Source organism: Labeo rohita, chromosome 1 (assembly GCF_022985175.1).
Source record: "Labeo rohita strain BAU-BD-2019 chromosome 1, IGBB_LRoh.1.0, whole genome shotgun sequence".
Lineage (NCBI taxonomy): Eukaryota > Metazoa > Chordata > Actinopteri > Cypriniformes > Cyprinidae > Labeo > Labeo rohita.
In genome coordinates, this window is record NC_066869.1 from 19,560,919 (window position 1) to 19,588,020 (window position 27,102).

Sequence of the window (27,102 nt, forward strand, 5' to 3'; positions counted from 1 at the left end):
AATATTTTTGTGGGTTAGATAATAAAAGGATCTTAGTAAGCATCTAAGATTTGAATACTACTTAACTGCTTTTAAAAGCAGTTTTATTTTTTAAAACAAATAAAAGAAAACGTTCCTATTCGTTTATTAAACTCCCATGCACTCATAAACATTTCCTCCTTCAGTACAATATATTTACGAAAATTAAAGTTGAATGAGTCGAACAGTTATTAACTCGTGAACCGGTTCATTAAAAGATTCGACTCAAATGAACGATTCGATCGCGAATCGGACACCGCTACACCCCCCGCCCTCCGCTTCCTCCCTGAGCGGAGCTCCGCACGTCGGTCGGGACTACAGACACACACATACACACAGAGCCATGGCCGAAAACGCCGGCTTGGAAAACCATCGCATTAAGAGCTTTAAAAACAAGGGGCGAGATGTGGAGGTAAGTCCGCTGGAGACTTCGGACTCCGGGTTTCATTTCAGTCCACTTTCCTTCTTCCGAGTGTCTGTGGTTCTGGTTTTATGGTGTCGGATCGGAGCGGCTGTTTGTGGATCCAGCAAGAGCATCATGCGGAGCGGGCGCGGCCTAGAAGAGGCCTCTTTAAACACACATTTGGCTTCAATATTCAGTAGCTCATCGCGGCTTATACACGGGACTGTGGTGTTATAACGCATTGTTTAGTCGTGTAACATAAAGACGGGTTTGTTTGTTAATTCAGTTTGGTGGCTTGGCAGTTGATTTTTCATTTTGAATTACGCTGGGCCAAAACATGCAGATTTATCGTGTTAGCATGTGGCTAACGGCTAACTGGTTAGCAGGCGGTAGATTAATCGCCTGGCAGCCCGTTTATTCGTGTTTTTTCGTACTTATGCTTTTAACATTCACGTATAGCAGATGAACTCCTTTAACATTATCACTTAATAGGAAATATAACTTGCGAACCAGTTACATGCGACAGAGACAGGTGGGTTAACACCGGCTTTAGCAGTCTCTCCAGAACTTAACTAATGACCAGTCATACTTCAACATCTGACCTCTTTATAGCTTGTTCAGTCACGCCAGGTTAGCGAGCCTGCTGTAGTTGATTTTAATAGATGTGTTCATTGGATAGAGCGGGTTGTGGTGTTTTAATAAAGATGTCTTTGTGAAAAGACAGCTTTTCTTCAATCACATTGCCCTTTGGTGTGGCAGTTAGCATCTAAGCATCACCTGTGGGTACGCCAGAGTTGAATAAACCTTGTTTTATTGCTTCAAATTGGAATGAAAACCTCTAGACAGTGGTGCTCCTGAATGCATACTACAGTGGAGGCTTGAACAAGGCGACCTAGAAATCCTAGCAAGCCAGGTTGTGCAGTAAGATTATATAATGCAGCAGTGGAGTTTTTTTTTTTTGCCACTGTTGGCTTGAACAGTAAGTGACTAAAGATGATAAATGGTTTTTATACTGTATATATAAGTCGTTTATATTCGTCACTTGCCATGGCATTGATACACATGACAAAATAAGCTTATAAATTTAACAAATTGAACAAAACCTTACAAATTTACAATACTAACTCCAACCTGCAACTACTGTAAGGAAATAAAACTTTATCTGCATACATCCACTCATGTAAGCAGTATATACTATATAGCAAATCTATATAAAGTTGGTTATATATTAAACCACGATTTGTCCATATACATATAGCATACTCCCATAAAGTGAAAGAAACTATACAGCAAGTCTCACCTGCTTGATTGTTTATATTTTTGCTAACTTTTGTTTATATAGTAAATCCTACTTTACCTCTTTACATAAAGTACAGTCATGTAAAGCATTATATAGCAAATCTCATCTGCCCGATTGCTTATATGTGACCCTGGACCACAAAACCAGTCATAGTGGTCAATCGTTTGAAATTCAAAAAGTTGAATAAATAAGCTTTCCATTAATATATGGTTTGTTAAGATACAACTTTTTGAAAATCTACAATCTGAGGATGAAAAAAAATTTAATAATTAGGAAAAAAAACCTTTAAAGCTGTCCAAATAAAGTTGTTAGCAATACATAGTACTAATTAAAAATCAAGTTTTGATATATATACGGTAGGAAATTCACAAAATATCTTTGTGAAATATGATCTTTACTTAATACCCTGATTTTTCATAAAAAGAAAATCTTTAATTTTGATCCATACAATGAATTTTTGGCTGTTGCTACAAATGTACCAGTACTGCTTAAAACTGGTTTTGTGGTCCAGGGTCAATTGTTGCAAAATGTAAACTATACTATTGCACAGCTCTCTCTCTATATAAAGTTGGTTATGCAAGTATATCCAACTATCTGCAAACATGAAGTACACTCACATAAAACAAAATATATTGCAAATATCAACTGTTAGATCATTTGTATCTTTGAAGATGTAAACTATATTATCACCCAGCTCCATATATGAAATTGTAAAATTGTGCATACTCATGTAAAACAACATGCTATATAGAAAATTTCAACTGCTTGATTGTTTATATCACACTAAACATGTCATTGCTCTTCTCTAAGCTGCTAAGGCATTAAAACATTATAAAAATAATGATTTTGTGTGCTTTGAAAAAATGTTTATTGCGCTATACAAATAAAATGGACGTGATGTCTATAACCAAACGCAGGCAGTTAAGTTGAAACAGCAGCTATCTCATCAAACCTCACGTCTAACCCAGAGGACCGCCGTAATAGGTGTTCAAAGTCACTTTCAAATGAGTAGTGTAAAAGTTAAGGTGCTGCGATCACATATATAATGAACTCATTTACTCTCGTACCCTGTTGATACTAGACATCATTATCATCTTCTGCCGTGGGCTCATGCGAGTAACCCCAGAGGCCTCCTTCAAGATTAATGGTGTGAATTGACTGCGACTGTAGGGTGCTGGTGTGACTCAGCCGTCAGACACACATGGCTTTGGATGAGGCCGGCGAAGCTGTCGCCCTGCTGCAGCTATTCCCGGAATTTGCAAACCAGATTCGGATTTCTCATCTTGTGTTCCTTTAAGAGCGAAGGGCTCGTGTACAGTGGCTCAGCTGACCTATTTGATGTGGCCAGCGATGGACTGTAGAACTGTGGGATACTTTGATTCATTAGACGCTAGATTTAGCTTATAACAAGGATGTAATCACTGCTGACCGAGAGAGTAACAAGTGCTTCGGTCTGTGTTTTGCATTTGCTAAGTGGCTGTGGAAAAAGAAACAAAGGCGTTTGATTCATCTGCCGTGTCACATACTCTCTTTAAACAAAGATCAAAGAGTTCATGTTCAAATTTGCACAATATTTAAAAAACATTTGTGATTGGATTATAGGGCTGAGTGTTGACACGGATTCACAAATTGGTTTGCATTTATGAGCTCTTGATCCATTGTTGATTAATTTGGATGTATATTAGATACAGTATGCCAATTGTTTTTGTTTTTTTTTTACAAAGAAAAAAATTGTTAACACAAGGGGCCAGTTGCATAAACTTAACCTCTATGTTAAGACAGTGTCTTAAGAACTGGTCTGACCAACTAGCGGTTAGCCAAAAGGTAGTCAGTCTTATTTTTTGGATTCAACTTGGACAAATCTACATTTCTGTGTAACTGAATTTTAAAAATTGGCCAGTCTTAAAGAAAAAATTAGCTGACTAACTTTTAAGACTAGTCTTAACCTTTTATGCAACCAGCCTTGTAAACTTTACAGGGAAGCCTGTCAGTTGGTATGTTGTTGTGATATTAATGTTTAAAATATACAAAAGTCCAAAATATTCAATTAAATTGCTGTTTATTGCTATATATAATAATTGACACTTGTTGTATGCGAACATTGAATTGCGCGTAAGGCAATTTTTATATTTAGTAATGTAGTTGTTTCTACTCCATTTCATTTCATCCCCAGTTCAAACATAAATTAAGATATAACTAAAAGTTTAAAATTAATTTAATGAATATAGAATATAATGCATATATTTGTGACCTTGGACCACAAAACCAGTCATAAGGGTCATAAGGGTTATATATCATCTGAAATAAGCTTTAAATAAATAATTAATAAATAAAATTAATAAATAAGCTTTCCACTGATGTATAATTTGTTAGGATAGGACAATATTTGTCTGAGACACAACTATTTGAAAGTCTGGAGTCTGAGGGTGAAAAAAATCTAAATATTGAGAGAATCTTCTTCAAAAGTTTTTGAAATGAAGTTCTTAGCAATGCATATTACTAATCAAATATTAAGTTTTGATATATTCATGGTAGGAAATTCACAAAATATCTTCATGGAACATGCTCTTTACTTAATATCTTAATGGCATGAAAGGAAAATCAATAATTTTGACCCATACAATGTATTTTTGCCTATTGCTACAAATATACCCATGCTACTTATGACTTGTTTACATGTCACTGACATCTTTACACAGTTGAAACACTGATAGAACGATTACATGAGACAAACATTTCAGTAAGTTGTTCTGTTTCAGCATACCTTCTGATGTTTATTCATGTTTATTTCATGCTATAGCTAATAGTAAAGAGGAAGAGATGATAATTCATTGCTGCTTAAACTGAGACGGCTACAGCGTTTGATTTTTGTGATTGAAAGGGGTAGAATTTGAAAGTGGAGACTTTTTTTCTTATCAAACCTAACAATACACAAAGCTTTGTGAGATAATTGGGTTACAGGTGTGCTATAAATCTTATAGTGAAGTTTTGTTCATGCATCAACATTAAAAACCCTAGAATAAATATCGATCTTTGGATTTAAGACTTGAGAATGAGATGATTAAAATGAAGAATATTGTTAACCCAGCCGTATTGAATTACTTGAAGTCCTTCCCTATATCCTACGGCTTTGCATTTTTCGCATGCTTTTGCTAAATCATGTAAGGGATCATTTATATAATATTTGCACTTTTTTTTTAAAGCGTGCATTCTTGCATTCAAGATCAGTATGTGTTTTCCCTTGGAATCGAACACATGGCCTTGGTGTTGTGAGCTGCATGGTCTAAAAATGAGTTGAGCCTGATGTTTGCTGCTATTATGCGGTCAGCCTATTTATTAGTATGTCGTGGACCTAACAGCAGTGAGACAGCGTGTCCTCAGACCACGCTGGCAACCAGACAAGCACATGCACACATACTGTGTCATTATGCTGGTCTCTAGAGTGCCAAGCTGTCATGTCACCGGCGATGCATTGGTCCACTGACTCCTGGAGTGCTTCCTCTCAGCTCTGCCCTCCTGTCATTCTGCTGTGACTCATACATATCGCATACGCCGCTAAAATACCATTCATGTTTAGACTCCAGGAATCTGCTTTGTGCTGAGAATTTCTTGCTTTTATTTGGTTTCCTGAATTGGGCTGAGCAAGTTCAACTTTGAGCCATGGCGCTTTTGAAGTTTGAATCTGGCATCGAATTAAATAGTTTTAAGCGCAATGCACTGACTTTAAACAAAAGTATGTGCCAAATGCATTAAGTGAGTTCTTTCTTTGAGTATCCAATGATGCTTGGAACTCCTGATATATTTAATAAGTCATTCAGAAATAAATGTTGGTGTTTTGACCTTTTTTGTTTCCCTTTCTTGTTTGTCTGTTTTGCTTTACTTCAACATCCTCTTGCTTTTCCCCACCTCCATTGCTTTTGGATTGCATAAGGCACAGTGTGGGTTTGCTGTAACATGAACTAGGATGCCCAGTCACAAGATCAAATCCGATCCGTCCCACCATCCCCACCACTCAGCAAGTGCAGTCTTTACTTCATTGACTGCTGATGTTTTTTCTTATACTTCTATGTCCCATTTAAGTTGTATATATTTTGAAATTTTATTTATGTAATTATTTAAGGAGCACAACCACTTGTAATGGATGGTCTGTCCATCTTTTGCCAAAATGTTGGCATAAAATGAAAAGTCACCCTTTGTATTTTCTGTATGCATGTTACAGATCTTATTAGTGGTTGGCAATATGACCAAAATCTTATATCATGGAGTAATTTTATTTCGCAGTAATGATTAGTGTTGGGCATAACGCATTACAAGTAGTGCAAGTTATGTAATCATATTACTTTTTAAAAGTTACTAGCAAAGAAATGAATTATTTTTTAATTTACAAGAAAATATCTGAGATACTTTTTCAAATAAGTAATGCCAGTTACTTTTTCCCATTTATTGACTGACCGCTCTCCTGTCACCATGTTAAGAGAAATTGGGAGTAAATGCAGAGGCGTTGTATGCACTGTGTAAACATGATGTTACTGTAGTTCTAGACTAAAAGTGAACATATATTAATTTATCTCACGGATTCAGTATCCTCAAAATGAATAAAAACAGTGAAATGCAAACCTTGCAATAATTCAATGTTAAATAACACAAATGTTAACCAGTGTCTTTGCTGCTGATCTTGGATTATCTAATTCAACCATACTAAGCAAAAATTACTTTAGATAAATAAAACATAAAACATTTGTGCTTCATTCTTTTTTCATTGCTAAATACTGTTGAACGTTTTTCTCTTGCATTCTACTGTACAGACATGATTTTTTTTTTTCTTCAGCCTGAGGTGCATTTTTTTTACTTCTGGTGTGAAAGGGCTTTTACATTTGCCAAAAATAGCACTTTTTATTAAAAACAAACAAGCAAATCCTGCCCAGGTTTAAAAAGTAACAAAAAAATAATGTAACGCATTACTTTCCAACATCGGCGTTGATGCATATCTGATTTTGAACTCGATGTTGCGTAGCTTGTCAGTGAACTATGGCTCTGTGTAGTAAATGCCACTCCATCTGACAGCACGTGATGGAGATTTACGAACTAGTGACAGAATCGGCATGACTGATGGGATGCGCATGATCACATCTAATTTTTTTGGACAGCCCTTTTTTTTTTTCTTTTTGTAAATACATGGATCATGTAATGCTAATAGCCACAGATGCTGGTATAATGGCAATAAAATAAATGAATAAATAATCAAATAAACGAATCGTTTCATTTGCTTAATCTCCACCCCTGCAATCTCACGTTCATTTACATCTCAAAATCCAATCGACGACCAATATTTAAAAGCAAGGAGAAAAAAAAAACTATGGCTTGATTGTGTTTTGTTGCTCCAGACATGTCTGGTGCAGATGTGTGTTCTATTGGGTTTTGTGCAACAGTTCTAATAGAATGGCCACAAAATGTGATTGTTTAAATGGAGGAGTGAGTGACAGCTGGGTTCTGCCGTTACCATGGTTACCACAGTTGGTTGCCTCTTTGTTCTGTTCGAGTGGCCAGACTTTAGTTGCCATTAATGTTCCTTTTTGTTTCAATCGTTAAAGCCCATTCAATATTATAGGGTGCCACCGTAGCAGTGTGTGAATGAATCACTTGTGGATTTGAACAAACAGCTAAACCAAAGTATTAAGCTTAAATCAACCAGCATAGCAATGCCCTGGCATCTGCCCACAGTGCTCTGGCAATGCAAGGCCACCTTTGCTTCATAAAATGTTACATTTTAGTAGATGCCTTAGAAATCTTTTAATTCTTTCATAAATTATACATTAAATATGTTGTGCTGTACTTAACTAATCCATTTCTTTCATTCTTTTTCAGACGATGCGAAGACATCGCAATGAAGTGACGGTAGAACTGAGAAAGGTAAGTTCACAGTCAGTGGTTACGTGTATATTTGCATGTTCACTTTTAAATTTGCAGGTTTTCTCTGGATGGAAGTATTAAAGCTACAGTGTGCAGCTTAACATTGCATTCTGATGCAATACATGTGACTCATCAGAGAACGCTAGCTGAAATAAACCAGCCGTACAATACTAGATTCTCATCCTCTTTTGTTTTTTCCCCCATTCCTAAATAACTATGTGTGCTCTCAAAGACAACTTTAAGCTCTGTTTACTGTGGTGATTCAGTGCGCACTTGGGATTTATATTTACTGCCTGAAAAGCACTGAATAGTTTCTCAGTCATTTAGGGCTGGGCTGTAAAGCCAAAACAATTATATCTTGATATTTTTCAGTTTTTTTGGCAGTATTTAGTAGCATTATTTATGTATTTGCTCTGAACTGGTATGAAATGATTTGTGAACTTGTTGTTGCCGACTCATTTAAAATTTATTAAAGGATTAGTTCACTTCCAGAATAAAAATTTCCTGATAATTTACTCACCCCCATGTCAACCATGTTCATGTCTTTGTTTTTTCAGTCGAAAAGGCTTAAGGTTTTTGAGGAAAACATTCCAGGATTTCCAAATAGTGGACTTTAATGGGGATCAACGGGTTGAAGGTCAAAATTGCAATTTCAGTGTAGCTTCAAAGGGTGATCCCAGCTGAGGAATAAGGGTCTCATGTAGCAAAGTGATTGATCATAAATAAATTAATTTATATATTTTTTAACCACAGATGCTCATTTTGCACTAGCTCCACTTTATGCATTATGACACAGTGCTCTCAGAGCAAATGTTCAAAGAAAGTTAAACGCCCTTTACAAAAAAAGCAATGATGTTGGATGATTTTAAAGTTGGAGGAGAAAATGAGATTGAGTTTTTCGCCCTATCCAACCTTTTTAAAACCAAACTACACAGATGAAGAACTAACTGCTGGTGACCTTTCTGATGTAATGGGTAAAGATGCGCATCACAGAGCTAGTGCACAATGAGCATTTGTGGTTAAATATGTAAATCTTTCTTTTAGAAAATGACAGATCCTTTTGCTAGATAAGACCCTTATTCCTCGGCTGGGATCATGTAGAGCTCTTTAAAGCTGCATTGAAACTGCAGTTTAGACCTTCAATCCGTTGGCCACAATTAAAGTCCACTATATGGAGAAAAATCCTGGAATGTTTTCCTCAAAAACCTTTTCTTTTTAACTGAAGAAAAAAATACATGAGCATCTTGGATGACACAGGGGTGAGTAAATTAAATTTTTATTCTGGAAGTGAACTAATTCTTTAATCAAAATGTTTCACAGATATTCCAATCCCATCACTGACAAAAATATTGCAACTTATTACTGTTTGAGTTTTCTCAAGCTAGCCTAATAAAAAAATAAAGTGTTTTTCCAGTGTAGTGAGTAATTTTATATTGCCAGTGAAGGCGTCATAAATATGCGTTTATGATGTACATGCACTCAGTCCTAATATCGTTGATCCGATATCATTGGTGAGATGCCGCATTTAGTTCTGCTAACTGACCCACCTTGTGATAACCTCTTGAAGTCGATCTGAGAGTTTAGGTGCAGTTGCAGCAGAGTGTGAGAGGTGATGCGATTGTGTGGGTACATTGCTGCAGGAAATAGAGGAGCATCTGTAGTTTAAATATGGCCTGGGCAAGGAGCTCTCTGGAGTCTCTTCATGCATTACAGTAGGCTTAAGCAGGTGGTGGTTGTGTGTGATTGTGCATGGATGCTTTGTGCTTGCCTCAGGACAGAGCATTTAGGATTTTCTGTCAGACATGAGCATCGGGAACAAGGCATCTCACTATGAGTATGTAGTAACTGTGACCAACAACCAAATCAACATATGAATTGGACATCAGCAACAGAATCATCATGCTGCTATATCAGACGAATGATCTGAGCAACACTGATAAGTGAGGAACTGAACAGATGAGACTTAGAGCTATGATTTCATAAGCTTAAGATCTTCACTGTTGGGAACACTCGTTTGTTGTAATAATGTAATTGAGAAGTTATCTTACTAAACATAGGTATGTATTCAGGATTTAAATTTAACTCATGTCTGCCAGTAGCGAGTTGATTGTACAATAGCAATGTATATAGTTTTTAAAAATCTTTTTATTATTAGGGCTGGGTTAAAAAAAAATGTTGATTTTTTTTTTGATTCTCATTTTTATGAAACAATATTGATTCTTAAATCTCAAGAATCGATTAGCCTTAGCCTGTTTCAATTATTAACAGAACATTGTAGCGCTCCTCCCATCTAATAAATCGTAAATTGTGCTTTGTTACTTTTTATATGAAACAAAGTCTCAGATTTTCAAACTTTTTTGGTGCTGTTTAATATGGAGTGACAGATCACGGTTGTGCCTCCAGTTCATGAGAAGCGGCATGTGAACTGATCATCTCCTCCCCTTTAATACAAGTTACAGCACAAAATAAACATGAGTAAACATACAAAGATATGTCAAAAGAAACAGTACAACTTACCAAAATCCGAATGCTATCTCATGTAATCGCTCTATCAGTGTTTCAACTATTAAAAAATAACATCTTTTGTGAACAATGTCACGTATCGTCACATTTACCTCAGAAAAAACACATTAGTTGACCATAAACTCAGTAGTCAGCTAGAAAAATAAACTCTATAGAGGAGCATTTTGCTAAATATATGCACAGTATAACAGGCTATTCATTATTTTACTGTTCTTCAATGTTTAAAGTAAATCTGTCCTGTTTTTCAAACAACAAATTGAAGTAGTATCTATCTGTAATTGTTACTTTATTTTAAAACTTCCTTGAGTGAAATTCAAGCGTTTGTAAACAAATCAGTTTAATTTTAACCTTCCATATTGTAGTAATGTAGTACCAACTGGATCTCATGTATATTTTACAGCATTAAAATGTCTTGCTGTTGAAGCCTTCTCATGGCTTTGTTTTCTCATCTGATGAGCTGTTTCTGTTGGAGATCTGTTTGCACTTGCAGTATTTGGGTCACGCCATCCATGGTCACGGGGCCCCTGGCTGGCTGTACCCCAAGAAGGTGGTTTGTCATGAGGGGCTTCCCTCGTCATACATATCTCCCTTCCTGTTGGCAAGGAACTCAGGACCTCTCTAGAACTATTAATGTTTTTGTGGGTTTCAACATCTATTAAAAAACTGTAACAGATCCCTTTTTGAGAAAGTAGCATGTCATCACCAGAAGCAAAGCTGTCTGGAGCCTTTGACAAAGTCCATTAGGACAAATGGATACCAGCATGCTTTGTGTCACAGTCTGAGTAGAAATCCCCTGTTGTTGGTCTGCTAGGTCAGAGTTGATGTGGAGCAGAAGTTTCGTCCTACAGCCTTGATGTTGTTGATTCATTTGGTGCTGGATTGGGTGACACAGCAGGCCCTGTCCATATTAGGCAGTTACAATGTCAGTCCAGAGGAATCGGACAGAATGCTGCCGTACCGCTCTGTGTGCGAGACATTCCTCTTTGCATTCCTGTTTGCTCTAACATTAGAGTCCCAGACCGCTCACTCTCATATTATTTTCTCACACTGTGTAGAACTAGAAGTTACTTTGTGTTCCGTTTCGTCAGTTGCTCCTTTCAAGGAGTTGATTATTGTGCTGTTGAATTCTATTTCATTGACGTCATCAGCAAAATATTACATGAATTTACTGCATCATGAAAAATTAGAACATTAAGTAAAATTTGACATTTTTAAAGGGAACTCTGGGTATTAAGACTTTTATGCCTTAATATAACCTAAATTGTCTATTACTAAAATATGTAGTAGAAAACCCATGAAAGATTTAGGTTATTTAAAAAAATCCATGTTGTTTTATACATATTTTGGACTATGGGGACGCCATTATTTTAAATATGTAGAACGGTCGCACTCGGTGAGTTACTTGCAATTTTTACCACAACACAACTTGAAATGAGCAATTTGAAAAACAAAATACTGATAGATGCCACATTGTGCAGCTTTTGGTTGTAATTTTCAATTGAGGGGCAACAAGAGAAGTGATGTTAGTCTTCACTGCTTTCCTGGCGTTTTCCCGTGTCTTTGTGTTATTTTTCCAATTTAGCACTAATGCCTTTGAGGCTTTTAGTGGACCACAGCTACTGAAAGAGCTTACAAACTGCAGAGACAAGAAACGCTAGATGCCATCCTGGCAGGTCATGCCAAAGCTTGTCTTGACGCTGCAGCCACTGAAGAAGTTTCTCAGTGTGGATTTCACTCGATGTCCAGGGGCATTTAGAAACTTTGTGGGGAAAATCAATGGTATGGCATTTGGTTTAAGTCTACGCTTATATCCACTGCCACCTATAAGCTCTTTCATTAGCTGTGGTCATCATATCAGTATTTTATTTTCTAAGTTTAGTTCAGAGTTGTGTTGTGGTAAAAATAGCAACAGGTAGCGCCAGTAGCTCACTGAGTGCAACCGTTTTACGTAATCAGAATAATGGAATTCCTATAGTCAAATGATTTATTTGACTATGCATTTGATGTGCATTTTTTTTTTTATATTTCGTGGGTTTCCTACTACATATTTCAGTAAGAGACATAATTTACATTATATTAAGCCAAACGAGTCTTAATATCCAGGGTTCCCTATAATACTAAGTGAAAAAAGACAATTTTTTTTAGACTAAGCAGCAAAATTTGCTTGTTCTGAAACTTTTAGACCTAAAATCCAACCAAAAACATAAAAAAAAAAAAATTGGCACATAACTGTCCACATTGTCAACTTAATCGGTGTTCTGAACTGGTCCGAACACTAGAACAATCTAAATGTGGCAAAGCCTATAAAAAAGCTGTGTGTAGCACCTTCAGCTCTGCAGATCCTTCCGAATGATTGCAGTGTTAAAAACAAGCAGCTAATGTTTATATTTAACAAGGTTGAAATATCTTTTTGAGTCACTTCATTCTGAAGAAAAGCTTTGATGTCTTAAAGGCAAAGCTTTAAAAACTGGCTGTTTGATTTTAAGCTGCTTAGAGGGAAAATGTGTGATATAACCTCTTTAAAACGATTGCTCATTGAAAATAAATACACTGTTGTTAAATAAACATGACATTAAACACATGAGATGGTGTGTTCTCTGATTTCCTCAAATGCATTAAGTTTTTAAATTCAGAGTTTGTTTTTGTATAAGTCTGTCATGATGTGTTTATTAAGTGCAAGTTATCACAGAGCAGCTGGTATTTATTTGATTTCTCAATCCGTACAGAACAAAAGAGACGAGCATCTCCTGAAGAAACGAAATGTTCCACAGGAAGAGAGTCTGGAAGACTCCGATGTGGACTCTGATTTCAAAGGGGTAAGAGGCTTTTATTTCATTTCATCTCATGTCTTCAATTTTTCTTTTATATGGTTTATCTAAAAAAAATTTTCCTCTCCATTTTCTCCTTAGCAAAATGTAACGCTAGATGCCATCTTACAGGTAAGATTCTAGCTTGTTTTGATGTTAAATGGTGGTGGTAATAGAGGCAATAACTCTGATAAATAAGCGGTTCAGAGGGTCAGTGCGCATATTGGCACTGCACTTCACAAAGTGTGTGTGGGTGTGAGCGGCCCCTTCTTTCTCTCATTCTCCATTTCTCATCTTTTTCACTACAGAACGCCACCAGTGACAATGCAGTGGTGCAGCTCAGTGCAGTGCAAGCAGCCAGGTAAAGTGGTGCGATTTATGTATATGAAAAGATTTGCATTTTCTACACAGTGCCTTCTAAAAACATCCCATAATATTGAGTCAACATATAAAAATGTAAGCTTTACTTTGTACATAATTTATCAGTAAATGTGAATCTAAAGAAGCTCATTTTAAAGTCTTCATGACATCAAAATTGTAATTTTTTTGTTTACAAAAATTTTTACTTGTTTACATAGTATTTTCTGTATGGTTAATGGCACGTAGTGCATTGTGTAAGGGATTTGGTGAACAATTCAATGTACATATGCTTTCCAGTGATATGGATGAGATTAGAAGGAGAAACTGTTAGACAAACAGAACTGATGAGCAGAAAAGAGAACACTTTTTAAACTACACATCCTCAGCATCATAATCGCTGTTCTGCTTTAGTAACAGTTTCAAATTGACACTAAAAGGGTAATTTTTTAGATTGTGGCTGTCATAAGCCATCCAATGTGGCTTTACCAAGCTCGGTGGCTCTGGCCCAAGCGGTGATATAAGCGAAACGGTATTGGCTATTTAAAAAAAATGGCGGCGGGGCTGCTTGATATGTCCTGCCCTGTTTTCCTATTTCATTTGAAATTACTTTAACACATAGAATAATGCATTTTAGTGGATCTTTAAAGGGATCATTAACTGCCTTTATTATTTTATACAGTTCTCTGAGGTCCACTTATAATGTTATCAAGATTTTTACATTAAAAACATCATAATTTAGAAGTAATAGGCTATTTTCTGTCCTATGCTTTTCCCCCCCTTCAGCAGAATGCTCTGTTTGAATAGGCATGGCGGATTGTAGGCTCGAAAGTAAATGCCCACTGCTATGATTGGCTAACAGCGTACATTCATTCCTCATAGATGGATGCCGCTGTGATTTAGATTTAAAACACATAAATAACTCAGTATGTATCAAACGATCTGTAAGAAGAGACAAAGCAATAGTGACCACATAATGAAAACAGTTACTTACACTTTTGTTGCGACATCACTGTCAGATCCAATGTAGGCGGCTCAGCATCGTCTTTTAGTTTCAATCTTTTCGAAAATCCCGTGTCAAATTTTGTAGCTCCAGTTGCTAACTTAACATTGGTTCCCTGAGATAAAGGAACAAATGTTGCGTCACTGACACTATGGGTAATTGTAAACAAATCCACTGTAAAGTTAAGTAAACAAAGGACCAAGTTCTTACTGACGTGGTCTGGAACTTTATTAAAAATAGTTTATCCACACTTTCCTAAGGTTGGGATCAGAAGGAAGGCAATGCAAAGACTGTTTTTCCACAAATTAACACTACGGAGCATCCTGTTGTTTTCAAAGCCATCTTTATCGTTTGTTTCTGTGTAGACCTGCACGTTCACCTCTCTGGTAAACGTGATGCGTGAATCGGTGGGCGGGGCTAAACAGGCAGTGATTGTCAATCTTTTGCGGAGGCGGCGCTTTTTCTACTTATTACATCATACATTGGAACATTCCAAAAGCTGTTGTTTTGGCAGACTGCCTTCAATATAAGCTGTTTTTAGACTATCAACAAAGTTTCGAGTTCTTTCGAATTTTTTTTTATAGTACAATGACGTCTTACATGTTAAAAGATCATAGCAATTTTGGTTTCTCAGTTCATCACCCCTTGAAGACCTGTGCTAATTTTATTCCTTGTTGCATGTCATTAACAAATGTTACATTTTGATGTTAATATTTTTATCTAGAGCTGAAATAGTTGATCATCTGAATGTGAAAAGCCTAACACAAAACAGAATATTGGCATACTAATTATGCTTGTAATTAAATATAATTAAGTTTTTTTTTGGCTGGATTGGTCTCTTTGAAATGAATTGCATTAACACTGCTGGCATGTATTTGGAGTGCTGTAAGATGACTGTTTTTCTCTTTCTCTGCCTTACAGAAAATTGCTCTCAAGTGACAGAAATCCCCCCCATAGACGACTTGATAAAATGTGGAATCCTTCCAATCTTAGTCAAATGCCTGGAGAGGGATGACAAGTGAGTGACTAAGCAAAATTCTGCTGAACTTAATTAATGGAACCTTTTAATTGTGCTGTTTGTGTACAAACATGCATCAGAGTTCAGGAAGTTCTGAATGCCATCTTTAGGGCTGGTAGAGAAAAAGTGTAAGAGAAAAAAGAATAAAGTATGAGAGAAAGGGTGAATGTTAGATGGACAAGTGTTCCTCCGGTGAGATGGTCAAAGTGGATTGTGATCCTCAAGAGCTATTTATCATGCACTACCATTCAGAAATTGCAAGAAGTTATAATCTTACAAAAGACATAATATTAACTGTTTTTAACATTGATAATAGGAATGTTTCTTGAGGCCCAAATCAGCATATTAGAATGCTTTCTGAAGGATCATATGACACTGAAGACTGGAGTAATGATGCTAAAAAAAAATCAGCGTTGCATCACATGAATGTATTACATTTTAAAAAGTATGAAAATAAAAAGCAAATATTTAAAACTGTAATAATGAATTCAGTATTTTAATGAAAAAGGCAAACAAAACTTTTGCATGGTAGTGTGTGTGTATTATATACATGCAACATCTTTAATATGCATAGCTATAAGGATAAATAAAGATGGGTACCTGATACATCAGTCTCTATATTTATGTCTCAATATCTATACAGAAAAAATTTCAAACTTCATCCCTTCAAACATTTTTAGATGGCATGCAAATGCATTGGACAGTAGGTGTGGGAACACTCTGTGTGGAGTCATTACTTCAGGTCATGACTCAAAATGAGCCTAGAACTGTTACTGTGTTTGCTTACTTTTTTCAATAATGAAAAATTTTTTAAAGGTCAATACTGGCTACAAACACAGAATTCTGTGGGAAAGTCCTGCTGAGTCCAATTCAGAGTCTCACAGAAGGTCACTCTATATTCAGAGTGGTCAAGGGGTGAAGTGTTGTTTACTGCCACCTCAAAAACATCTGAACTTGCTTGTCTCTCTCTCTTTCTTCGCCAGTCCTTCATTGCAGTTCGAAGCTGCCTGGGCTTTGACCAACATTGCATCAGGGACGTCTGCGCAGACACAGGCAGTGGTCAAATCCAGTATGTTGTTTGGACAGCCTTTCCTCTACTAGATCAACCTGTTTTAACTTCATTGGTTCTGTGTTTAACTGACCGACGTGTGTGTGCTCTCCTCTCATTGTCTCTCTCTGTCTGTGTAGATGCTGTCCCATTGTTTTTGAGACTTCTCCACTCTCCTCATCAGAATGTGTGTGAGCAGGCCGTGTGGGCGCTGGGAAACATCATTGGTGAGTAACTGTGAAATGTCCTTGCACTGTTCCTTCCTCTCAATTTTGTGACTAAAAACGAGAACAAGAATTTTAATTGAAACTAATGAGAGAGTAAATTTGAGGTTTGTTTGTTTTTTTTCATTCTCCTGGCAACAAAAACAGATTTAACAGTAATATGTGAACTATTGGATGTAATGCCTAGAGCAGCTGCTATGTGCATATTGGTGGCATTAACACATTGAAAGCTGTTTGTTCGGTCAACATTAAACACCAAAAGAAGAAACTATAATTTCACCTATGTATTTATTTTTTAGTGCTGTCAAAATTAATGCGGGTTGGCCACCCCACTCACAACTGCTGCTTCTGTTTTTTTTTTCTTGAACATAATTGCATTTATTTAGATGTGCTCGTAGCGTGAGCTCTTCAAATGCACACACAAATACGGCGTTACCTGTAGGGCTGCCCCCTAATAGTCAACTAGCCGTTAGTCGATGAGAAAAGGCTTGGTCGACCAAAATTTCTTTAGTCGCTTAGTCATAAAAAAAAATTCCACAGGAAGTGGCGAAGTCACGCAGTCCGTGATGGACAGATCATTGATGGTCTGTATGGTAATACAGTACATTAGGCAGGACATCCAAGCACTCACCTATCATTTATCGACCTCAAATATGGCTTTTCATCTGAAAGATGTATGTAGTAGCAACTCATACAAAAGATGGCTGCTCAGTCTAATGTTAACCTAGAAAAATGTGCGCTATTGAAGTGTCTGTACGGAGTGTGGAAGCTGAACAGTAGCGCGCTTACTGCATGACAGATAGAGGCGCCGGTGCAGTCACTTGCTCTTAAAATACTGTCATTTTTGATGATACAGATAAAAATAATACATATTTTGAATCTGTAAAGACTCTTATTTGTGTGCACTCAGAATAACAATGAACTGTTGCGCTTTTGTAAAATAATGAAAGCCAACAGGATGCGCTTTCTGCCGTCTCAGTCTCTGAGAACTTGAGTGCGAAACTTCAAAACTCAGTATATACTTGCCTTGAGACATGAAAAATATATCTGTAGAGAGTGAAATGTCTACTTTTAAATGAACCAGTTCAAATATAAAACAGATATCGTCAGATAATGTAATCCATGTGAAACATGCATACTGGTGCATCACTATTGCGGAGATGATGATGATGATGATGATGATGAGCCGAAAGCAAAGAAAGCACTAGTTTATCAGTAAATTATTGAAACATGAATGCAGTCTCCTTGCTGTTTTTCCCTGACGCATTCATAATTATTATATCTGCCGGTGCACTGTGGCAAGCTTTTTTCAGATATTAAAAATATACTGTCTTTGTTATTTCTACATTAATTTAAAGACTGAATGTGGAATTATTGCAGTATAAAAGTATATTTAAAAAACACATTTAGTACTGGAGTATATTCTCTTTTTGTGTTTAGTCCAACAGATTTGTTTTGCTCTTGGTGTGTTTCTCTTTTGTTCGCTTTGGCACAATTTCACCTTATTCTTGACTAACCACCGCATTTGAATTTCTTCAGTAAGAAATTGTCTTTAAAATTGAAACTAATGTTATCCCAAAACTGTCAGTCTATAATTGTAGAGTTGTAACAGCTGCGATACTCATCAGAACTTAACACACGTTTGTTTTATGGGCCCTGTGCAGGTGATGGACCTCAGTGTCGAGATTACGTCATCTCGCTCGGCGTGGTCAAACCTCTCTTGTCGTTTATTAATCCTTCCATCCCCATAACCTTCTTGAGAAACGTCACCTGGGTCATTGTCAACCTGTGCCGAAACAAAGACCCACCCCCACCTATGGAAACCGTACAAGAGGTGAGGAGTGTATGTGTAATTTTTGACTTCTTTGCATTGGTAAAAATCATCTTGAATATTTGGTAATCTAAAATAACGCTATGGCTGTTTGACTGATTTATATGTATGAAGGGCATTATAAATTGCCATTTAATCCCATAAAGCATATCTATGTCACAAAAAGAGTGTGCAATATATTAAGAATCTTTTCTTCTTTATATTCACCCTCTCTCAATCTTTAGTGTCTCCTTTCAATTTAGTATCTGTTCAGTCGGTGCAGACATTATGCTGTGTAATTGACACGCCAATATTTTATCTCATTTTTCTTTTCTCCTCTCGTCTGTAATGTGGAGGTGTAGCTTCGAGCTGAAAGGAACATATTGTACCTCCTGCTGCTAAGAAATCATTAGACTGTGCTCTCACTGTCCGTTATAGTGTGTGTGTAATATAACAACTGTTTCATAGATGGCAGACCTAATGAATATTCTGTTGTCCTACAGCTACAGCTTCATGTTGACATGCTGTTTGCTTATTCTCTCAGTCTGGTGGCTTAAATTAAATATGTATTACTAAAATTTCTGTTTTTCATTCACAGATTCTTCCTGCCCTTTGTGTACTCATATATCATACAGATATAAATGTAAGTATAAGATATAAACTTTTTTTTTACTATAGAGCATAAGTGTTGCTCTTAACTGCATAAAGAGTGTAGCAAATTTGGATTTAGAGTCTTAACTGGCTCATTTACTTTATTCTTTAGTTCTCTCACAAAAAAGGGTATTCTGTTACCTTGAGGGAATTTATTTTGCAATAACAATCAACTGACATTTATTTGTGATTATATGGCTTATTAAAGACGTACATTAACATAAAACATTGATTTTATTTTTATGACTTTAATTAGGCTTAAATCCTCTGATATGAAAGAACAATTGTCATTTTAATATAATAAATGGTAGAAACTGAGTTTGCATTTAGAACACTAAAATTCCCCTTTTCTCTAGATTCTGGTAGACACAGTTTGGGCTCTGTCGTATCTGACAGATGGAGGTAACGAGCAGATTCAGATGGTAATAGACTCAGGTGTCGTCCCTTTCCTTGTTCCACTGCTCAGCCACCAAGAGGTCAAAGTTCAGGTAAGATAATACAATTTATATTGTTTTTCATAAAATCCAACAAAACACAAAGCCGTTTTTTTAAAAGCATTTCTGTATCCTCGGTTCAGACTGCAGCGCTGAGAGCAGTGGGGAACATTGTAACAGGGACGGATGAGCAGACTCAGGTGGTGCTCAACTGTGATGTCCTTTCTCACTTTCCCAACCTGCTCACACACCCCAAAGAGAAGATCAACAAGGTAAGACAGACACACACACACACACATCCCATCTGATCCCATTTGTATGAAATGTAATCAGGATGATGAAACCAAAACATTTACTTGTCTAATTTCATAAATGACTCCAAAAATCTCCCCAGTCCCAGTGTAAGCGCTGTGGCTCATGTTTAGAGTACATCTGTGATGTGTCTGTTCTTCCCTGCAGGAGGCAGTGTGGTTCCTGTCCAATATAACAGCAGGTAACCAGCAGCAGGTGCAGGCTGTAATAGATGCTGGTCTCATACCCATGATCATTCACCAGCTTGCCAAGGTACGATGTTATCTGCGTAGCCTGCTGTACTTCCACTTTTCCCTTTTGCACTTTCATTTTAACATTTATTACAGCTTTTAACTTCTGATCTGCAGTACTGGCACAGTATATATACTGTGGTCCAAAAGTCTTGAGGCCAATAGTGAACAGTCTTCTGTGTTGCTTTCTTTAATCCCCAAAAAACCTGAACAGTCTCAATTATCAAGCTGTTTTGATTTTCTGAGCTGTATGATGTCAAACTGCTCAAGCACCGACCCATGACCGCTGACTGATTGTCCCTTATTAGCTTGAGCAACTGTAGTGACGTCTCGTATGCAATGCAGGTGTTTAGTAGACACTAAGAGCCACTAAGGATGAAGTGGATTATTTTTGTTTTTGATGGTAATGTGCCACTGAATACCCACAAACCGAAGAGGGGGTCGGGTGAGCAGTAGCTCATTATCATTTAAAGACACGTACACCGAAATGGGTTGCTGTGAACAGAGCTGTTTTTGACAAGGTAAAAAGGGTGTTGTTTTACATGACCATTGAGGAATTCTAAATCTAAGTATTTTGCAGACATTTCATAAAGACCCTAAATAATCATAGCAACTTGTGGAAAATGGACATGTCCCCTTTAAATCCAAGCACTACATGGTGATCTGAATATCATAGATATGTTAGGTCCTATTTGACTTGAGCCAGTAAGTAACCACCCACAACACCCTAGAATCGAAATTAACCACTAATATTTTCATCTGAAAATGAATATTTGAGTATTAATGTTCTTTTCATTATTAATAATGTTGTATGACATCAGAGAAAAATTCTGGAGCTTGTATCTACACTCTCTGAGGAGTCCATTTAAGACAGTCCAATTAAACAGTGCTTAATCTTTGTGTTTTTCTAAACAGGGTGATTTTGGCACACAGAAGGAGGCTGCGTGGGCCATTAGCAACTTGACAATAAGTGGAAGAAAGGATCAGGTATGAACCGCTCCAGATGAATCTCTGATTCTGCGCCACTTTCCTTTTCATGCTTGTTCATTGGTTAACTCAATGTAATTGGCAGGTGGAGTACTTGGTGCAGCAAAACGTGATCCCGCCCTTCTGCAACCTGCTGTCAGTGAAAGACTCTCAGGTGGTCCAGGTGGTTCTCGATGGACTGAAAAACATCCTCATCATGGCTGGGGAGGAAGCCAGCACAATTGCTGAGATCATTGAAGAGTGTGGAGGTAATGCATACAGTAGAGAAATGTGTATTCCTTCATATTATCATATCTCTTTTGGTTGTGACCAGTAGATTAGTCCAGAATGATCACATCTGCACAATCACTGATGTTTCACTTATAATGATTTGCTTCTGTGTTTCAGGATTGGAAAAAATTGAGAACCTACAGCAGCATGAAAATGAGGACATCTATAAACTTGCATTTGAAATCATTGATCAGTACTTTTCAGGAGATGATGTGAGTCAATACCTCTTGTTTCTTGGCTTGTTTTTCTGTATAGTTAATGTCATCTATTTATATGACACCTTTAAAATCAACAATTGCTGACCAAGGTGCTCTACAATGTGTCTGAAAACAGTCAATAATAAAACCAAATAATTCATAACCGATTATACACACATATCAGTAATTACACAAATTAGTTAAAAGCCAAAGAAAATAGATATGTTTTGAGCTTCACCTTAAAAGCATGTAGAGTAGTAGCAATTCTAATGAAAACAGGTAGGCTGTTTCGGTTTCGGTACAGCAACGGCAAAAGCACGATCACCTCTCAGTTTCAACCTAGCCCGAGGAACATTTAGTAGTTTTTGGTTGGATGACCTCAGAGACCTTACTGGACTGTGAATGGATAGTAGGTCAGGTGCTAATCCATTCAGGGATTTAAAAACCAGTAACTGGTTTAACACTTTAAATGCTTTAAAATCTCTGTAATGGACGGGAAGCAAGTGCAGAGACACTAAAACAAGAGTAACGTGCTTTGTTTCCCCACACCTGTAAGAAGCCTGGCAGCGACATCTGGGCAATAAATGAGTCCTTAATGCCCATACAAAGAGAATTACAGTAGTCTAGTCTTGCATGAATCACCTAAGTATTTAAATTAAATTTTTTTTATTAAAAAACTGGTTTTGACCACAGATCTAACTTGTTTGTCAAATTTAAGAGAAGTATCAAAAAACACACCCAAATTCTCAACTAATAGTGACAGCTGACCAAAATCTAAAGCGGCGGATCTGAAGATTCAACACTTTCATAGTTCCACTACTGGTGGAAGTACGCCCACTTTTTGGTGTGTTCACACCGCAGGAACTAGGAATATTTAGTTCTAGGAACTCCGTTGGGGGAAAGTAAATTAGCTCCTACTTCAGATTAGCGTCTAAAACAGTTCAATAGAAACTACCAGTGATGCAAGATAAATTTGGGTATTGTCGGCATAACAATTAAAAGAAATATTGTGTTTCTTAAAAACTGACCCCAGAAGAAGCATATATGACCTGTGCTGGCAAAATGAGTTGGAATGCGCACGGTCTAATTTTGAGCTACAGGCAAAAGAAATTAAAAGGTCAAATTTGAGGTTTTCACAAAAATGTGTTCATTAAGCCCTCTTCTAGCAATCTCCAAATAGTAATTAAACATCTAAAATATACGTTTTCTAAAAGGAGTACTTTTTTTCTCTGCTCCCTTCTGGACAACTGATGCTGCTTCTCACCACAAATTGTAGGTCTATTGCTGCAAAGCGCAGCATTCAAGCTTTGTGAATATTCATATCGAATTTTTCGACGACATGAGTACAAACCAGTGAAATATAATCAATCGCGCTGACTCCGAGAATGCGCAATCTCCCTGTAAAGTACATTATTGCAAAATATGTCTTGGCGAGATCCACACAAACATAATCTGTTATGTCTTACATGAACGTTAAGTTAATGGTTGGGGAAAATCTGATTTACAGTAGGTCTTAATATAGATTTGTATCAATGTTAATCAAACGTTAGAAGAAAAGATGGAATCACTCACTGCTCTTGATTAAACTGTTTATTTGCATCTTTGTTCTTATTTTTAATAACAAAGATTAAACAAAAAATAGCTATATTGTGAATAATATAGTAATTATTATTAAAGGAGAAGTCTTTTGTTCGTCAGTCGTAAAAAATTGTTTTTTGAGGAAAACATTTCAGGATTTCTCTCCATATAGTGGACTAATATGCTGCCTGTGAGTTTGAACTTTCAAAATGTAGTCTAAATGCAGCTTCAAAGGGCTCTAAACGATCCCAGCCAAGGAAGAAGGTGTGAACTCTGTGTGTTCCAGTTCAAGACAGTTAAGGGTAGGTTGAAAAACTCCCATCTCATTTTCTAATCCAACTTCAAAATCGTCCTACATCGCTGCAGAAGTACCAACCCAGTGTTTACAAAGTGAACATGCAAAAAAGATCAAACGCCCTTTACAAAAAAAAAAAGGTAAAAGAGCGATATAAGACGATTTTGAAGTTGGAGAACAAAGTGAGATGGGAGTTTTTCGAAATACCCTAACTGTCAGGAACTGGAATACACAGTTTACGCAGAGCTAGACAAGAGGAGCGTTTGAAGTTAACAAGTATATAAATGTGTGTTTACCAATAACCAATTGTTTCGCTAGATGAGAACCTTCTTCCTCAGCTGGGATTGTTTAGAGCCCTTTGAAGCTGCATTTAAACTGCATTTTGGAAGTTCAAACTCGGGGGGCACCATAGAAGTCGACTATATTGAGAGAAACCCTGAAATTTTTCTCAAAAAACATAATTTCTTTACGACTGAAGAAAGCAAGACATGAACATCTTGGATGACAAGGGAGAGTGTGAAAATAAAAATAACTCACTTTTGAAAATTGCTTATTTAGACTTATTTTGCCAGCACGGGTCACACATACAATAGGAATAAAATCGGACCAAGAACAGAGCCTTGTGGGACACCACAAGTAAAAGGAGCTGTACCTGAAGTAAATTCACCAATATTAACAAAGAAGCTATTAGTAAAAGTAAAGAGCAGTGCTTGCTGCACGGATGTGTTGTTGCTTCTGGGCTTTATTTGTCTTTAATGATTAATATCTGGTTAATAATGTCTGGTTCTGCTTGTAGATTGATGAGGACCCCAGCCTGATTCCTGAGGCCACCCAGGGAGGCACATTCAACTTTGATCCATCCTCCAACCTACAAACCAAGGAGTTCAAGTTCTAGACAACCGGAGCTTCATACTTAGGAATGGTGGGTTTCCCAGCTGCTCCTCAACCCCTGCCACCTACTGACCCATCACCTACCAACCACTCACTAACCAGAAAAACCAACCGATCACCATGCTCAGAAACGACACTCACTCACACAGAAGAAAACTAGCACTGAAGGATCCGAGTCTCAATGCCACTCAAAACACGAATGGATCTGAACAACCTCAAAACATGGAAGAAAAAAAAGAACAAGACTCATTATACTGCAGTTGCCAAAAAACAAAACAAAAAAACAACAAAAAAAGGATATATATTTTGCTCTTTCTTTCACTCACTCACACACATAGGTGAGCATGAACAATAATAGGAACTTCTGTTGTTGTACCAGCCATCATATCAGCCAAGGAAGATGAAAGAAAGAGATATTCCTGAAATACAAAGGCAGGGATTTTCTTTTGTTTCCAAGAAATTCCTTCCCTCGAAACGTTGCATTTCTGGTAAGAGTCTCAGCCAGACACCCAACTCGATACGTCCAGCCTCGACTGTGTTAAGCCATTTGGACCCCCTCCCTCGTTCATCTGAAATCTGTGAACTAGCCTATAATGGGTTATTCCATGGAATATTATTCAAATGTGGGAAGGGAGCGTCTCTAAATATGTGGTGTGCAAACAGAACTTAAATTATCGCCACAAGTTCTTGCTTTTTCTTCATCTTGAAATTATGGATACTTATAAAACACTGAAGATAATGAAGAAGAAAAAAAGTCACTGCAGAAGCTCACACAAACTTGAATGGAGAAAATTTCATTTAAGACAGTCAAGCGCCCTCATTTTTCGAAGTTCTGCAGCGATAGTGTAGTGGACATTCATTGTGCCGATCTTTTTTTTTTTTTTGGTTTGCAGTGGGACTGTCGGACATGTCAAAGGAGGATCATCCTATGTGATTTGTCAATTTGGCCAGGACTTTTAAAGGGCCGCCCCAACCTTTGGAAGTTCTTTAACCGGTCTTTCTGCTTAACAAGGGTGCTCTGGCAGCGCTTCTTATTTTCTGGATTCATCTTCTCTACTTCCTGTCTGTAAGCATAGTAATAAGTTCATCGGGATAACCCCAATTGTAACCGGTTGGAGGATATTTTCACTAAATCAGTGCATTTCGTCACTCAGTAGTCAAAACCACAAGAAACTTTGCAACAGTGATTGGATTGTGAATTCTTTTTTTTGTTTTGATCAGTGGAGCTTCCGCTTTTGCAGTTTTTCCAGTCTTACGCGCACACTTTTGGTTTTTCCCGTTTTATTGCTTAATGTAAGTGGAGAGCGATGTTCGCTTAATTTTGACTATATAAGCAATGGGAAAAGGAGACCCAGACATTGTGGTTCCTTTTTTGTTTAGTTGGTTTTTAATCTTATTTCACTTGCTACAAACCTAATTGTACCAACTAAAATAAAAGTATATTTCTTGTTTAGGTATATAATGCAAAGCTACCACACTTAGGTCCACTAGTCGTTGTTGGGACGCTACAGAACAATAATAACATTGTGATTATTGATTTACAGCCAATAGGGGTAATTTTTTTTTGTTTTTGTTTTGTTTGTTTATTTTTGTTTTAACTATCATTTTGTAATGGCAAATGACTGCCATTATTTGGAAAATGGGCTTTCTTACTGTTGTGACTGGATGTTTTTTTTTTTTTTTTTTTTTCCTTTTCTTTTTTTCCCTGTGCATTAACTTGTAAAGGGATGTATGGGAAAAAAATTTGCATTTGAACTAAAGTAGTTATGTTTGGGCCGCAAACTGCTGAAAAAGACAGTAAGGAAGCTGAAGGCAGCCCTGATGATTTTTGAATTAGCCATTATTGTTGAACAAAAAGACAAAACAGGTTTGAAATTCATGAACTTATCTAGACGACTAGAAAACGAGCCACTTTAAAGAAGTTTTTGTCTTGTATCAGAAATGGATACAAGCTTATTGCTTGTTGCAAGATTTTTACTTGCTAAAGAAAAAAAATTAATCTAAAAAAGCGACAGATCGCATTTTGGCCTCTGATTGTTTGTATGTTTTTATAAATTTTAGAACTGAATTTCTCTTTAAGGTGGCTCATCAGTATTTTTTTTCAACTCTTGTGCATATTAAAGATAAAGAATGAGTTGAAATTCATTGTGCCTTTTGTTTTTCATTTCAAAGCAACTAAAAAAAGGTTCATAATGCCTACCACGTTGCATTGGAGCTGCTTATAATATGGGGTCTTTTGGGTGTTATGTCTGCCTATCTCTGGACTTTACGATGAGACGTTCTCTGGAGTAGAGTATAATTCTTATTAAATTCTCCTCTAGTCTGCTGGCTGACTTGTAATTGATCCCCCCCTTAACTTCCATTTTGCTCCCTTCTCATTCTTTTCATATGGATCACAGTTTCCCACAATTCCAAACCTCTCCATCTCCCTTCCCCACCACCACCTTTCTATGGCAACACATCTTTCACTCATCACTCCCTCAGGACGTGCTTTATGTATCAATGAACCTAACCAAAATAAACTTGCTGTTAGCCATCCTTTTTTATTGCTCTCTTATGATTGACCTTCTGATGCTTTGGTGTCTCTTCTCTTTTTACCTGTTGCCTTTCCTTCTTGTCCCTGTTCTGACATTTTAATTTGGCTTTTTCTATTCAGTCTCTTTCTAACAAGTGCAATGTTATTTCTCACACGAGCTTATGGAGATTGGCACTAAATCAGAACCACGCCAGTCAACTGTGTCCACACTTTGCAAAAATCCATTATGGGGTCAATGGTTACATTGGTGACAAACTGCTGGACGTCAAGTTGAAGACAATTAATATTTTTGTGCCATAA

At 36.9% G+C, this 27,102-nt stretch overlaps 1 protein-coding gene across 1 annotated transcript; it reads left to right on the plus strand.

Moving 5' to 3' along the window:
* The first annotated feature begins 299 nt into the window (after window positions 1–299).
* kpna3 (karyopherin alpha 3 (importin alpha 4)) lies at window positions 300–26,804 on the plus strand. The gene is given in 18 exon segments (XM_051110652.1): window positions 300–430; window positions 7,587–7,631; window positions 12,881–12,970; window positions 13,064–13,093; window positions 13,270–13,322; window positions 15,243–15,267; window positions 15,269–15,339; window positions 16,323–16,408; window positions 16,528–16,614; window positions 18,276–18,445; window positions 19,020–19,064; window positions 19,429–19,560; window positions 19,650–19,778; window positions 19,966–20,070; window positions 20,964–21,035; window positions 21,121–21,283; window positions 21,423–21,517; window positions 24,172–26,804. Coding segments are annotated over 18 exon segments (1,566 nt in total). The 5' UTR covers window positions 300–361; the 3' UTR covers window positions 24,271–26,804.
* Window positions 26,805–27,102: the final 298 nt, after the last annotated feature.